We start from the raw sequence: 13511 nt of genomic DNA, 5'->3' as shown, positions 1-13511 counted from the left end.
CCTGTCAGGGAACCAAGATCCCAAAAGCCAGTGAGGCTCAGCCAAAAAAAAAGAACAAAAAACTAAAACAGCTTTGTTTAGAGACCAGGGTGGAATAGTGGAGAATTGCCATCTGGCCGAGGGTGTCTCCTTTTAATCTTTGGAATGTTGGTTGCCCCAGAGGTGAGGGGAGGTCTCTGCCATATTGTGGAAGGAATGCTTCAATTTTTGAGGATGCTGAGGACTCAATTAATACGTTAAGCATCCAAAAACCTTCTTGCTTTAGGAGGAGATTTGTGCCACATCAGAGGCCAGAGCTGGGACCTGGGGTGAAGGGGTGATGGACTGGCCTGGGAGGAGAGGGGAGAGGCTCCCCATCACCAGGCAGGAACCATCTTCCTTGTCAGGGAAAACCTCCAGTCCACTCTGAGATCTGAATTCTACACCAAAGCACATGCCTCAAACCAACTCACCCAGTGCTGGCTGTTTTCTGAGAGATTTCTAGGCAGCAGCCTCAGGCTGACTGAAGTCCTTGTCCGGCTTCTGCAGGGATGAACCGAGACTCATATGTGTATACTGTCCAGCCACAAAGTCAGGCCTCAAAAGCAGGACACACCCCAGAGGGTCATGAACTTCAGCTGCAGATGGGTGATGTCAACCAAGGACCTCACCATGGGGTGGGGTTGAGCCCTTCTCCCCGCTTGCAGTCACCCAGGGACCTCCTGCAGGAGGAGGGGCAGGGCTGGCCTTCAGGAATGGCAGTATCTAGATGGGGAAACTACAAGATCAAACCAGTCCATCCTAGAGGAAATCAGTTCTGAATATTCATTGGAAGGACTGATGCTGAAGCTGAAGCTCAGATCCTTTTACCATCTGACGTGAAGAACTGACTCTTTGGAAAAGACCCTGATGCTGGGAAAGATTGAAGGCAGGAGAAGGGGACAACAGAGGATGAGATGGTTAGATGGCATCACCGACTTGATGGACATGAGTTTGAGCAAGCTCTGGGAGTTGGTGATAGACAGGGAGGCCTGGTGCGCTGCAGTCCATGGGGTGGCAAAAAGTCAGACATGACTGAGTGGCTGAACTGAGGTGGGGAGGAGGTGAGGGAGGGGTGCCCCAAGCAGGAAACAGCAGGTGCAAAGATACAGAGGTAGGATTATAGGAGACAGCCACATGGCCGGAGGGAAGGATGCACGTGGACCCAGTGGCCACTGCTTCCATGTCAGTGAAGCGTCAGATTTTCCCAGGATATGAATCTCTACAGAAAGAAGGGACACAGGCCCCCTTTCAGGAGTCGGTACCAGCCCAGACCTGGGCAGTCTGAGCTTATAGCCCTCTTTCTGTGCTTCTTGGGAAGCCTGGCCTCATGGCTCTTCTCTGTAACTCACCCATTCTATCAACAAAGTGATCCTAGCACAATAGATCTTGGTAAAGCTAATACCACACTGAACTGTGTGCTAGGTTCTCAGCCATCATTTTGTTTAGGCCTTACAGCAGTGCCCCCTTGAGACCAATTGTAGCATAACATCCCAATTGATGCTTTCAAACTTTGGTGTTGAAGACTCTTAAAGAGTACCTTGGACTGCAAGGAGATCAAACCAGTCAATATCAAAGGAAAGAAAGAAAATAAGGATACCGCTAAGTTGTGTCCGACTCTTGCGATCCCATGAACTGTAGCCTGCCGGGCTCCTCTGTCCATCTGATTCTCCAGGCAAGAATACTGGCAAGGAGATCAAACCAGTCAATATTAAAGGAAATCAACCCTGAATATTCACTGGAAGGACTGATGCTGAAGCTCCAGTACTTTGGCCACCTGATTCAAAGGGCCAACTCATTGGAAAAGACCCCGATGCAGGAGGAGAAGGGGGTGACAGAGGATGAGATGGTTGGATTGCATTACCAACTCAATGGACAAAGAGTTTCCACAGCCTCTGGGAGATGGTGAAAGACAGGGAAGGCTGGCGTGCTGCAGTCCACAAGACGGCAGGTCGGACGCAACGTAGCAACTGAACAGCAACAAATGGCCCAGAGAGAAGCGGCAGGGCCCCGTCTTACCGTCTGTAAAGGGTTTCCAATAAAACTGCTTTTGGCCAGACACCAGGTGTTGGGGGAGGTAGCTTCTGTTAGGTCCAGATCTGGGCAGTGGATGGCCGTCTCTGGTCTCTCCCAGATGCTGCTGCTTGGGAGGTGAGGTGTGCGAGGGAAGGGGGCTTGCCCAGCTGGGGTCCGTGGAGGTGGGGTGAGGACCTCTTGCCTGGAGGGAGAAGCAGCTCAGAGGCAGACTGGCGGTGGGAGGGGCGGCGAGGGGGGGGGGGCGGCGACAAGGGGAGGGAGGCAGAGGCTGGACCCAGGGAGGAAGGTCCTGCTCACAACCTGCTGCCTGCTGGGGACAGAAGACCCTGAAAACATCTGAGCCTGAGAGCCCATTCCTGCTCAGGGAAGCCAGCTGGGCATGAACTGCAGGAGCAGGCGAGAAGGGTTGGGACAGGCTGCAGGAATGATGGGGTCAGCCAGAGAGGGTCCCAGGGTGCTACCTGGACAGGCCTGGAGCTGTCCGATGGGGTTGATCACGGGACTCAGCTTGCAGGTTTCTGTTGTGAGCATCATGTGACCAGAGCAGGAAGAGCTTAGGTGGGGCTGGGCAATCAGGAAGCGCCCACATACAGCTGCTGCCCCCTGCCCCACTCCGGCCGCTCTGCAGCTACTGTTCTCATCCCCATTTTCAAAGGAGGAAACCGAGTCTCAGAGAGGGTCAGTGACTTCCCTAGAGTCACACAGCAAATACGTGGAAGAGCAGAGATTTGAGGCCAGGCCTTCCGAACATAAAGCCAGAGCCACCACTGTGATCCATTAGTTTTGGCCGGGTGTCCTCTCTCTCAGGGTGCCTGGAACCAGCACTTCCCAGAGTCTGGAATTTTCCACCAGGCAACGGGCTAAGTCTGAACGTGGAGAGATCTCACTTTCTCAACACAAAGGCAAATCTGACCCTGGGCTCCCTGGAGCTGCCGGCGCCCAACTGGGCGTCCTTGGCTGGCCACTCCTTGCCCTGGACGCTCTAGGAAGAAAAAGAGGCGACAAGCCAGCCACTCCCATGACCCTCACCCTCAGCTCCCTGGCTGGTCTTGGGACAAGGCAGGCGAAGTGTTTCTTCCACAAGGAGGGGTCAGATGGACCATCGCGTGGCTCAGGGAGGCCTGGGATTCCAGGGGCAGGGTGGGGCCTGGGAAAGCCCGCTGTCTTCAGCATTTTTTGGCTAGTCTCAAGACATTTTCAAGCCACCCCACTTGCTGTACCATCTGGCTGTAAATTAAACAGTTCAGGGAGGCGAAGGGTGAGGGATGATTGCTCTCTTCTCCCAAAGTTTCCAGTCTCATAATATAGCTATATTTCTTTCCCTGGGTTCCAGTCCTGGCTACACCCCTACCAGCTGTGCGATCTGGGCTAATATGGAATCATGAACCTAGCTGAGCCTTAGTTTCCTCATCTGTCGAGTGGGGTTGATAGAAGCTAGAAGTCCATTTCTCACAGGGCCATGGGTGAGAATCGATAAAAATGATGTGTCTGAACTCCTTTGTAAATAGAAGCAGTTAATATTATTGCTGCTATTGTCCAGTTCTCCTTGCCCCAAAGTTGCTGCCCTTTCGTTTAGTCCAGTTTTGGTCCAGAAACATGGCTCCTAGCTTGTGTCTCTGGCTGCCCCGACCCCTGGAGAAACTGCAGTCCAGATCTCTAACCAGGTCTGAGTCCGAGAGGAAAATGCCTTGAGTCAAGAGTGCCAGCTGAGCCAAGCAGTAGCAGAGGCAGGCTCCCACTGTGCTAACATCTTCCTTGCCTGCACATGTCCCCACACCTGCCCAGGGAGCATCCCAGAACCCGAAAAGCCTTGATGTGCAAAAGGGGTGCTTTGTGCAAACAGCAGGGAGGAAGCCCCTGCTTCCCACCCGGGTGGGGCCCAGGTGCCCACAATCTCTGCCTTGCAGGCAAAGCTGCCCTGTGCATCTAAGGAGGGATTTAGACCTGACCTTGCCCTTTAGGCTTCCTGCACCCCCACCCTCTCTTTTCTGGAGCTGGAAGGATTCAGACGGGAAGCTGGCCCCGGGGCCTGTGTTGAGTTTGCCTCAGATTCAGCCCTGGTATCTGGCAGCCTCTGTTAGGAGAATCAATTCTTGGAAATTCCCCAGATCAATACCTGCTGCAAAGAGGGCTGAGCATCACTCGGACCAGAGGGAAACTTGAGAGCTTCAAAAGACTGCAGGGGATGGAAGAAGGGTGATAAAACGCTTCCCATAAAGTGACATGAAATGATTTGTAACATGTCTCTATTTCTTTACAAGTGGAAGGAGCTTCTCCAGGGAACGCCAGCCAGGAGGACACACAGCTTCTTACTTCCAGAGCCCTGGTTCCTGCGGTCCACCGCAAGCGGGGTATCCTCGTAACCACACCCTGGCCTCGTGTCAACCAGACGAGGTTCAGATGCAGTGGAAGCACCAGCTGGTGACTCTGAGCAGCTTCTGTCCCTCATCTTTATGTGTGTGTTGTGTGTGTTTTACAATCGAAGAAAATCATATATTTAACAGTGTGGTGCCGTGAAGGCGCTACAAAGGTGGAAGACCAAAATAAGTGATATCGATGGAATGGATGGGCTTCAGAGATCTTACAGATCCATACCCAAAACTCAGGACAAAAGATCATTTTATTCCCGTGACGTCTGAGCTTTACCTCCTGATACTATGTATTACTGACTGCCCATCCGCAGCCGTTAACTGAGAATATAAACTCCGAGAGACATTAGGCAGCAAAGTTGTTCCTCTCCTGAGCCATAAAAATACTATTTATTTATCTGGCTGTGCAGGGTCTTAGTTGCGGAAGGTGGAGTTTAGTTCGCTGACCGGGGATGGAACCCGGGCCCCCCAGCATGGGAGCATGGAGTCTTAACCACTGGACCACGAGGGAAGTCCCCTGAGTCACCTTCTTTTCTGGAGGTAAATTTCCTACCACAGAAAGTCGATCATGAATCATTTTAATGCTAGGTGGCGTTTGGTACCTTCACGACGTCGTGTAGCCATCACCTCTTATCTTGTTCCAAGATGTTTTCATCACCCTAAGAAGCCCTGTCCCTGTTACGCAGTCACCCTCCTTGTCCCCTGTCCCCAGTCCTCGGCAGCCACCAGCCTGCCTTCTGGCCCCATGCATTTTCCTCTTCTGGATGCCTCGCATAAATGGAATCATGCGATAGTGGTTCCTTTGTGTCTGGCTCCTTGCGCTCAGCATGATGTTCCTGAGGCTCATCCACGCTGTAGCAGGTATCAGGGCATCCTTCCTTTTTACATGCTCCCTAAGCTTCGAGATGGGGTTCGCCAAGCCCACAGAGGGCTTCCCTGGTGGCTCAGATGGTAAAGCGTCTGCCTACAATGCGGGAGACCCGAGTTCGATCCCTGGGTCGGGGAGATCCCCTGGAGAAGGAAATGGCAACCCACTCCAGTGCCCTTGCCTGGAAAATTCCATGGATGGAGGATCCTGGTGGGCTACAGTCTATGGGGGTCGCAAAGAGTGGGACACGACTGAGTCACTTCACTTCAAGCCCACAGAGATCCCTGGGAGGGAAGGAAACTCCACTCCAGCGTGGGTTTGATGAAGGACAGAGCCTCCAAGTGGCTTCTGGGATCTGTCAGTGTAAGACCTACATGGGTGATGTGCAGAAACTTTGCACGTGGAAAACACCCACCACTCTTTCTTTCCTATTATTTTGTTTCATTTTGGCTGCCCTGGGTCTTCCTTGCAGCCTGCAGGCTTTCTCTAATGCGGGTGCACATGAGCTTCTCTCGGGGCATATGGGCTCTGGAGCATGCGGGCTCAGTAGCTGGGACGCGTGGGCTTTCTCCAGTTGTGGCACAGGGGCTTAATGGCATGTGGGATCTTAGTTCCTCGACCAGGGATCGAACCTGCGTCCCTTACAGTGAGAGGCAGAGCCTTAACCGCTGGGCCACAAGGAAATTCTCCCAACACTCTTTACTTTTGTATCTATATGAGATGATGGATGTTCGCTGAACTTATTGTGGCCATCATTTCCGGATGCGTGTAAGTCAAATCATGGAGCTGTCACCTTAAACTTACACAGTGCTGTATGTCAATTATGCCTCAATAAAACTGGAAGGAAAAAAGAAAACACTCAACAAATGATCTTCATTGCCATTCCTCCTCCAGGCAGACCTCCATAGGAAGCTTCACTCTGGTCAGAACGGCCTTTGTTAAGATAAACTCTAAGAGCCAGAGGCTAAAGTCCTGCCCAAGGGACTTTACCTTCAGGGTCTAGGAAGTCTAAAGATCTAAAGGTGAAAATTTCTCTCTGCACTGTGCTGGGTGTCACGGCTCACTTGTGCTTTAGTCTCTGTCTTAATTTCAAACGCCCCAGAAAAAAATTGTGAGTTAAGAATTTGAGGGCAAGGATTTTTGGGGGGAGATGATTCTAGGCAACTGACGGCAACAGACTTGGAGGTCAGCATTACTATCACCCTTTTACAGATGAGAAAATAGAGGCGCCGCGAGGCTGAGTAAAAGTATATTAACATTATTATTGGATTTTTAAGTTGTATTTTCTTTTAAAAAAATATTTATCTAACTGCACCAAGCCTTAGTTGCAGCATGGAAGATCTAGTTCCCTGACCAGGGACTGAACCCTGGCCCTCTGCACTGGGATTACAGGGTCTTAACCGCTGAACCACCAGGGAAGTCTAGCTATATTTTCTTAAAAACACTATTTTCCTGGCAAATATGCATATTGAAAATGTTCAACTTTATTAGTAAGTCAAGAAGTATAGATAAAAATAAGTCTGATACATTTTCATCTACCATGTTCGTACAGATTTTAAGAATAACTTTCAATATTGGGGAGGGCGGAGGAGAGTAAAGACTTCCTCCCACTGCAGATGGAAGGATATATCAGACAATTTACAATATGCATCAGAAGCCATAAATACATACTCTCTTTGACTCAGAAACCTGCTTGTGGAAAATTGTCCATTGAAAATTTTGTAAAAATTCAGCTACAGTGTGCTCACTGAATGTGAATAAAAATAATAGAAATTATTACAGTTGCCTTGTGTTGAGAAAAACAATTTAAAAAATGGAAATAAGGCAAAAAGAGGGTGGGGCATCCTTTTAAAGTCATGGAAGGGCATTTTCTAACAAGCCCACCTGAAGGTCAACTAATTCTCTCAGGAGCTCTAAGTTCCTTTGACTTTCTAGTTGCCATCAATCAGGGATCAGATATTTTACAGCTCTGTGACGTTAGAGGCTAATTTATAGACAGCTGATAAAGTACACAGGTTTTCTTTTCTGTCATTTAGAAAATAACCTCAAAGATGATCCATGTGTCTTTGGGATATGGCTGTATCTAATTTAGCAATCTATATCCACGTTCTTTCTTTCAGCAGCTATATACAACTCCAATCTTCATCCTGCTGATTCCCTTGCTAATGAAGTTGCCCATGAAATGAGGATTTTCATCATTTTGAAAAATTGGCCTTCACATATGGAGTATTAAAGACAAGATACAACATACATGTCTAATTATAGGGCACTGGCTAAATAGGTTATGGTATATTCATGGTCCAATGGATTACTAAGCAGCCACTGAAAATCAGATGGTAGAAGACTCTTCAATGACATGTTGTCAGTTAAAAAAAAAATCACAACTATAGATACAGAATGATGTAATTGTTGTTAAAACAATGTGGGGACTTCCCTGGTGGTTCAGCGGCTAAGACATTGAGCTCCCAGTGTGGGGGCCCAGGTTTGATTCCTGGCCAGGAAACTAGATCCCCCATGTTGCACTTAAGACCCAGAGCGGCCAAATAAATAAATAAGAAATAAAGCAAATATTTAACACCCCCCAAAAAAACCTAATGTGTTATCGAATGAAAGTCGGTGTCCCCCACAATTCGTATGTTGAAATGCTAACCCTCAAGGGTTAGGCCCCTTTAGGAGGTGGGGCCTCTGGGAGGGGATTAGGCCGTGAGGGTGGAGCCCTCATGAGTGGGATTTGCGCCTGTATCAATGGCACCCCACTCCAGTACTCTTGCCTGGAAAATCCCATGGACGGAGGAGCCTGGTAGGCTGCAGTCCATGGGGTTGCTAAGAGGCACGACTGAGCGACTTCACTTTCGCTTTTCACTTTCATGCATTGGAGAAGGAAATGGCAACCCACTCCAGTGTTCTTGCCTGGAGAATCCCAGAGACAGAGGAGCCTAGTGGGCTGCCATCTATGGGGTTACACAGAGTCGGACATGACTGAAGCGACTTAGCAGCAGCAAGAGGCCCCAGAGGGCTCACTTGCCCCTTCAGCCTCGTGAAGACACAGAGAGAAGAAGGCTGTCCTTGAACCAGAAAGCGGCCCTCACCAAACACTGAAATCCACTGATGCCATGATCTTGGACTTCCCAGAGTCTAGAACTGTAAGTTTATTGTGTTTTTGTTACAGCAGCCCAAACGGACTGAGACACAGGCATAGACAGAGGTCTGCGGTTGTATTCATCAAGATAATAACAGTGCTTATTCCTGGGAAACTGGTTTTATAGATTTACAGATTTACAGCGCAGTGACTGAGTATTTTTATAGATTGCTGCTAAGTCGCTTCAGTCGTCTCCGACTCTGTGCGACCCCGTAGATGGCAGCCCACCAGGCTCCCCTGTCCCTGGGATTCTCCAGGCAAGAACACTGGAGTGGGGTGCCATTTCTTTCTCCGATGCATGAAAGTGAAAAGCGAAAGAGAAGTCGCTCAGTCGTGTCCGACTCTTAGCAACCTCATGGACTGCAGCCTACCAGGCTCCTCCATCCATGGGATTTTCTAGGCAAGAGTGCTGGAGTGGGCTGACATTGCCTTCTCTGGGGAAACTCGTTTAGAGAGTGTTTAAAACTTCATTGTGTCTTCCATTTTTCTAATTTTCTGTAATGAGCATGTCTTTTTTGAGTCATATTTTTGTTTAAAACACCATTTAAAGTTCTATTTGTGACTATATATTGATAGCCCTTACTAATCTACATTAACTTTTTGAGGCTTCTGTATTTTTAAATTTAAATTTTTGGATTGAAATGCAGTAAAATTGACCTTATTTTTTTGGTGTACATTTCTGTTCATTGTCTTGTTGTTGTTCAGTCCCTCAGTCACGTCCGACTCTTTGCGACCCCACGGACTGCAGCACGCCAGGCCTCCCCGTCCATCACCAACTCCTGGAGCTTGCTCAAACTCCTGTCTATTGAATCGGTGATGCCATCCAACCATCTCGTTCTGTTATCCCCTTCTCCTCTTGCCTTCAATCTTTCCCAGAGCACGCGTATAAATTTGTGTAACCACGGCCACCACCAGGATCCAAAACAGTTCTATCACTGAAAAAACTCCTTTATGCAAATTTCCGGACAGTCCAGTGGAGAGGACTCCACACTTCCACTGCCAGAGGCGCAGGTTCAGTGCCTGGTCAGGGAACTAAGACTCCCGCAAGCTGCGTGGTGTGACCAAACAAACAAACAAATGAAACACAAACGCATTCCTTTCTGCTAACCCCTTGGAATCACACCCTCACCTCTCCTAACCCACAGCAACCATCGACCTGTTCGCATCACTATATCACTGGAGTAGTTTTGTCTTTTTGTGAATGTCATATAAACGGAAACAAACAAAGGGTTGGAGAGAATCACTGAGAGGATGTGATGGCTGGTCCACCCAAGAGCTGGATCCAGGCCATCAGAGGCGCCTTGCCTGCTCCCTGTTCTTGGAGTGTAGTTCTGTCCACCTTTCCCACGGCGGAAGCCGTTCTCCAGGACATGACCTGGAGTAAGGTGTAGTTGTGACCACCTGGACAACAGAAGTGACTGAAGCCAGGGAGGGTCTCTATATAAACTTTAAGCTTCTGGCGGGTGGGTGGGGAGCTCTGCTTGTCCTGCGGCCCAAGACTAGGCCGGTGCATCAGTCCTCTTGCTCGTTTTGTTGCTGTGGTTTAGCCGCTAAGCAGCGTCTGACTCTTTGCCACCCCAGGACTATAGCCCACCAGACTCCTCTGTCCATGGGATTTTCCAGGCAAGGATGCTAGAGTGGGTTGCCATTTCCTTCTCCAGGGAATCTTCCAGCCCAGGGATTGAACCCGCATCTCCTGTATTGGCAGGTGGATTCTTTACCACTGAGCCACCTGGGAAGCCCTTCCCCTTCCTTAGTTTTTTTTTTTTTTTTTGACAGGAAATAGCATTTATTGGTGAGCATGATTAAGGAGGGGACAGCGCTGATGCTCATGAGTGCAGGGCCCGCCATTTGTCCAGGGGACCACGATTAGGGATGTATTTGACCCCACAGCCATCTGGGATGAGTCGCTTTTCTGCCACCATGTTCTCAAATTCATCCGCGTTGAATTTGGTAAATCCCCACTTCTTAGAGATGTGGATCTTCTGGCGGCCAGGGAACTTGAACTTGGCCCGGCGGAGGGCTTCAATCACATGTTCCTTGTTCTGCAGCTTGGTGCGGATGGACATTATGACCTGGCCAATGTGGACCCTGGCCACTGTGCCCTGAGGCTTTCCAAAGGCACCGCGCATACCTGTCTGGAGTCTAGATTGGGAAACAGCAGGCCAGTCATGAATGCCCACTAGGAAGAGTTGTTTCCAAGGTCCCTTAGGGCAGCCTGTACAGGCAACAGGTTGCATACACTACCAAGGAGCCTGCTATTTGCAGCCATTGCACACTGGGCCCCCATGGGGAAAAGAGCACAGTCGGCTTAATTGGCTGCAAAGCCTTCCTTAGTTTTTAAAAGAAATATTTATGTATTTATTTGCCTGTGCTGAGGCACGTGGGATCTAGTTCCCTGACCAAAGATTGATCCCAGGCCCCCTGCATTGGGAACTCGGAGTCTTAGCCACTGGACCACTGGGGAAGTCCCACCCCTTGCTTATTAACCCTCAGTTCAGTTGCTCAGCCGTGTCCAACCCTTTACTACCCCATGGACTGCACCACTCCAGGCTTCCCTGTCCATCGCCAACTCCTGGAGCTCACTCAAACACATGTCCATCGAGTAGGTGATGCCATCCAACATCTCATCCTCTGTCATCCCCTTCTCCTCCTACCTTCAATCTTTCCCAGCATCAGAGTCTTTTCCAATGAGTCAGTTCTTCACATCAGGTGGCCAAATTATTGGAGCTTTAGTTTCAGCATTAGTCCTTCTAATGAATATCGAGGACTGATTTTCTTTAGGATGGACTGGTTTGATCTTGCAGCCCCAGGGACTCTCAAGAATCTTCTCCAACACCACAGCCTGCCAAGCTCCTCTGTGCATGGAATTCTCCAGGCCAGAATAATGGAGTGGGTAGCTTTTCCCTTTTCCAGGGGATCTTCCCAACCCAGTGATCGAAGCCAGGTTTCCTGCATTGCAGGTGGATTCTTTACCATCTGAACCATCAGAGAAGCCCCTTATTAACCCTGCCACCTACCAATTTAGAATGACCTGCCTCTTAGGTCTCTCCTGCCCTCCATGTAGAGGTCAGTTTCTGGCTTCACCTGGGAAGCTCTGGAGGGTGTGAACCAAGATGCTGCATGTAACCTTGCTGCCTCCATTCTCTCAGCCTAATGGCTTCAAGATCCAGGCAAGCTGCTGCTTATTTGTATTAATAGTTCATCACTCTTTGCTGCAAAATGGTATGGATGAATTAGTTCAGTCGCTCAGTTGTGTCTGACTCTTTGCGACCCCATGAATCTCAGCACGCCAGGCTTCCCTGTCCATCACCAACTCCCAGAGTTCACTCAAACTTATGTCCATCAAGTCGGTGATGCCATCCAGCCATCTCATCCTCTGTCCTCCCCTTCTCCTCCTGCCCCTAATCCCTCTCAGCATCAGTCTTTTCCAATGAGTCAGCTCTTCGCATCAGGTGGCCAAAGTATTGGAGTTTCAGCTTTAGCATCAGTCCTTCCAATGAACACCCAGGACTGATCTCCTTTAGAATGGACTGGTTGGATCTCCTTGCAGTCCAAGGGACTCTCAAGAGTCTTCTCCAACACCACAGTTCAAAAGCGTCAATTCTTCAGCTCTCAACTTTCTTCACAGTCCAACTCTCACATCCATACATGACCACTGAAAAAACAATAGCCTTGACTAGACAGACCTTTGTTGGCAATGTCTCTGCTTTTTAATATGCAATCTAGGTTGGTCATAACTTTCCTTCCAAGGAGTAAGCATATTTTAATATCATGGCTGCAGTCACCATCTGCAGTGATTTTGGAGCCCCCAAAATAAAGTCTGATACTGTTTCTGCTGTTTCCCCATCTATTTGTCATGAAGTGATGGGACCAGATGCCATGATCTTTGTTTTCTGAATGTTGAGCTTTAAGCCAACTTTTTCACTCTCCTCTTTCACTTTCATCAAGAGGCTTTTTAGTTCCTCTTCACTTTCTGCCATAAGGGTGGTGTCATCTGCATATCTGAGGTTATTGATATTTCTCCTGGGAATCTTGATTCCAGCTTGTGCTTCTTCAAGCCCAGCGTTTTTCATGATGTACTCTGCGTAGAAGGTAAATAAGCAGGGTGACAATATACAGCCTTGACGTACTCCTTTTCCTATTTGGAACCAGTCTGTTGTTCCATGTCCAGTTCTAACTGTTGCTTCCTGGCCTGCATATAGGTTTCTCAAGAGTGTGGGGCCTATTTATCCATTCACCCACTGAAGAATATTTGGGTCATTTCTGAGATTTGGTGTTTATGAATAGAGCTTCTATAAGCATTCACGTATGTTTTTGTATGAAGGCAAACTTTCATTTCTCTAGAGTCAATACCTCAAAGTGGGACAGTTGAGTCACACAGCAAGTGGATGTTTAATTTTATGAAAACTGTTAAAACTGTTTTCCGGAGTGCCTGCGCCATTTTGCTTTTCCACCTGCAATGAATGAGAGTTCCAGTCTCTCCACATTCTCACTAGCATTTAGTGTTGCTGATTTTTTTTTTTTTTTTAAGTCTTGCTGTTCTACTGGACTTCCCAGATGGCACTGTTGGTAAAGAATCCACCTGCAATGCAGGAGACACAAGAGACACAGGTTTGATCCCTGGGTCGGGAAGATCCTCTGGAGAAGGAAATAGCAACTCACTCCAGTATTCTTGCCTGGGAAAGCCCATGGACAGAGGAGCCTGGTGGGTACCGTCCATGGGGCTGCAGAGTCAGACAGGACTGAGCGTGCACACACCATTCTAGCAGGCGTGTAGTTCATCTCAGAACAGCTTTAATGTGCCTTTCCCTGATGTCTAATGATATTGAACGTATTGAACATATGCCTTTCATATGCCCTCTTGGGGTTGTTTGTTTTTTTACTGCCGAGTTGTGGGAGTTCTTTATACATTCTGCAGTCAAATGCTCTACCCCCGAGCTATACCCCCTGATAGCTCTCTGTGCATTCTGGATATCAGTCCTTTGATGAGCGTGCAATTTGCCCATGCTTTCTCCAAGTCTGTAGCTTGTCTTTTCATTCTCTCTCATTCAAAAACAAATTTATTCATCTGGCTGCC

The 13511-nt window shown here is 48.7% G+C and overlaps 1 protein-coding gene and 1 non-coding gene across 2 annotated transcripts; both read right to left on the bottom strand.

Moving 5' to 3' along the window:
* Positions 1-10188: 10188 nt before the first annotated feature.
* On the bottom strand, positions 10189-10716 carry LOC114108601 (large ribosomal subunit protein uL16-like). The gene has a single exon (XM_027968321.3). It carries the CDS (start codon positions 10669-10671, stop codon positions 10261-10263), a length of 411 nt encoding a protein of 136 aa, XP_027824122.1. The 5' UTR covers positions 10672-10716; the 3' UTR covers positions 10189-10260.
* On the bottom strand, positions 10622-10756 carry LOC114114226 (small nucleolar RNA SNORA70). The gene has a single exon (XR_003589057.1). It is a non-coding gene; the product is annotated as a small nucleolar RNA SNORA70 (small nucleolar RNA).
* Between the last annotated feature and the right edge of the window lie 2755 nt (positions 10757-13511).

This window comes from Ovis aries, chromosome 3, assembly GCF_016772045.2.
Source record: "Ovis aries strain OAR_USU_Benz2616 breed Rambouillet chromosome 3, ARS-UI_Ramb_v3.0, whole genome shotgun sequence".
Classification (NCBI taxonomy): domain Eukaryota; kingdom Metazoa; phylum Chordata; class Mammalia; order Artiodactyla; family Bovidae; genus Ovis; species Ovis aries.
This window is presented reverse-complemented; position numbering and strand designations above follow the sequence as displayed.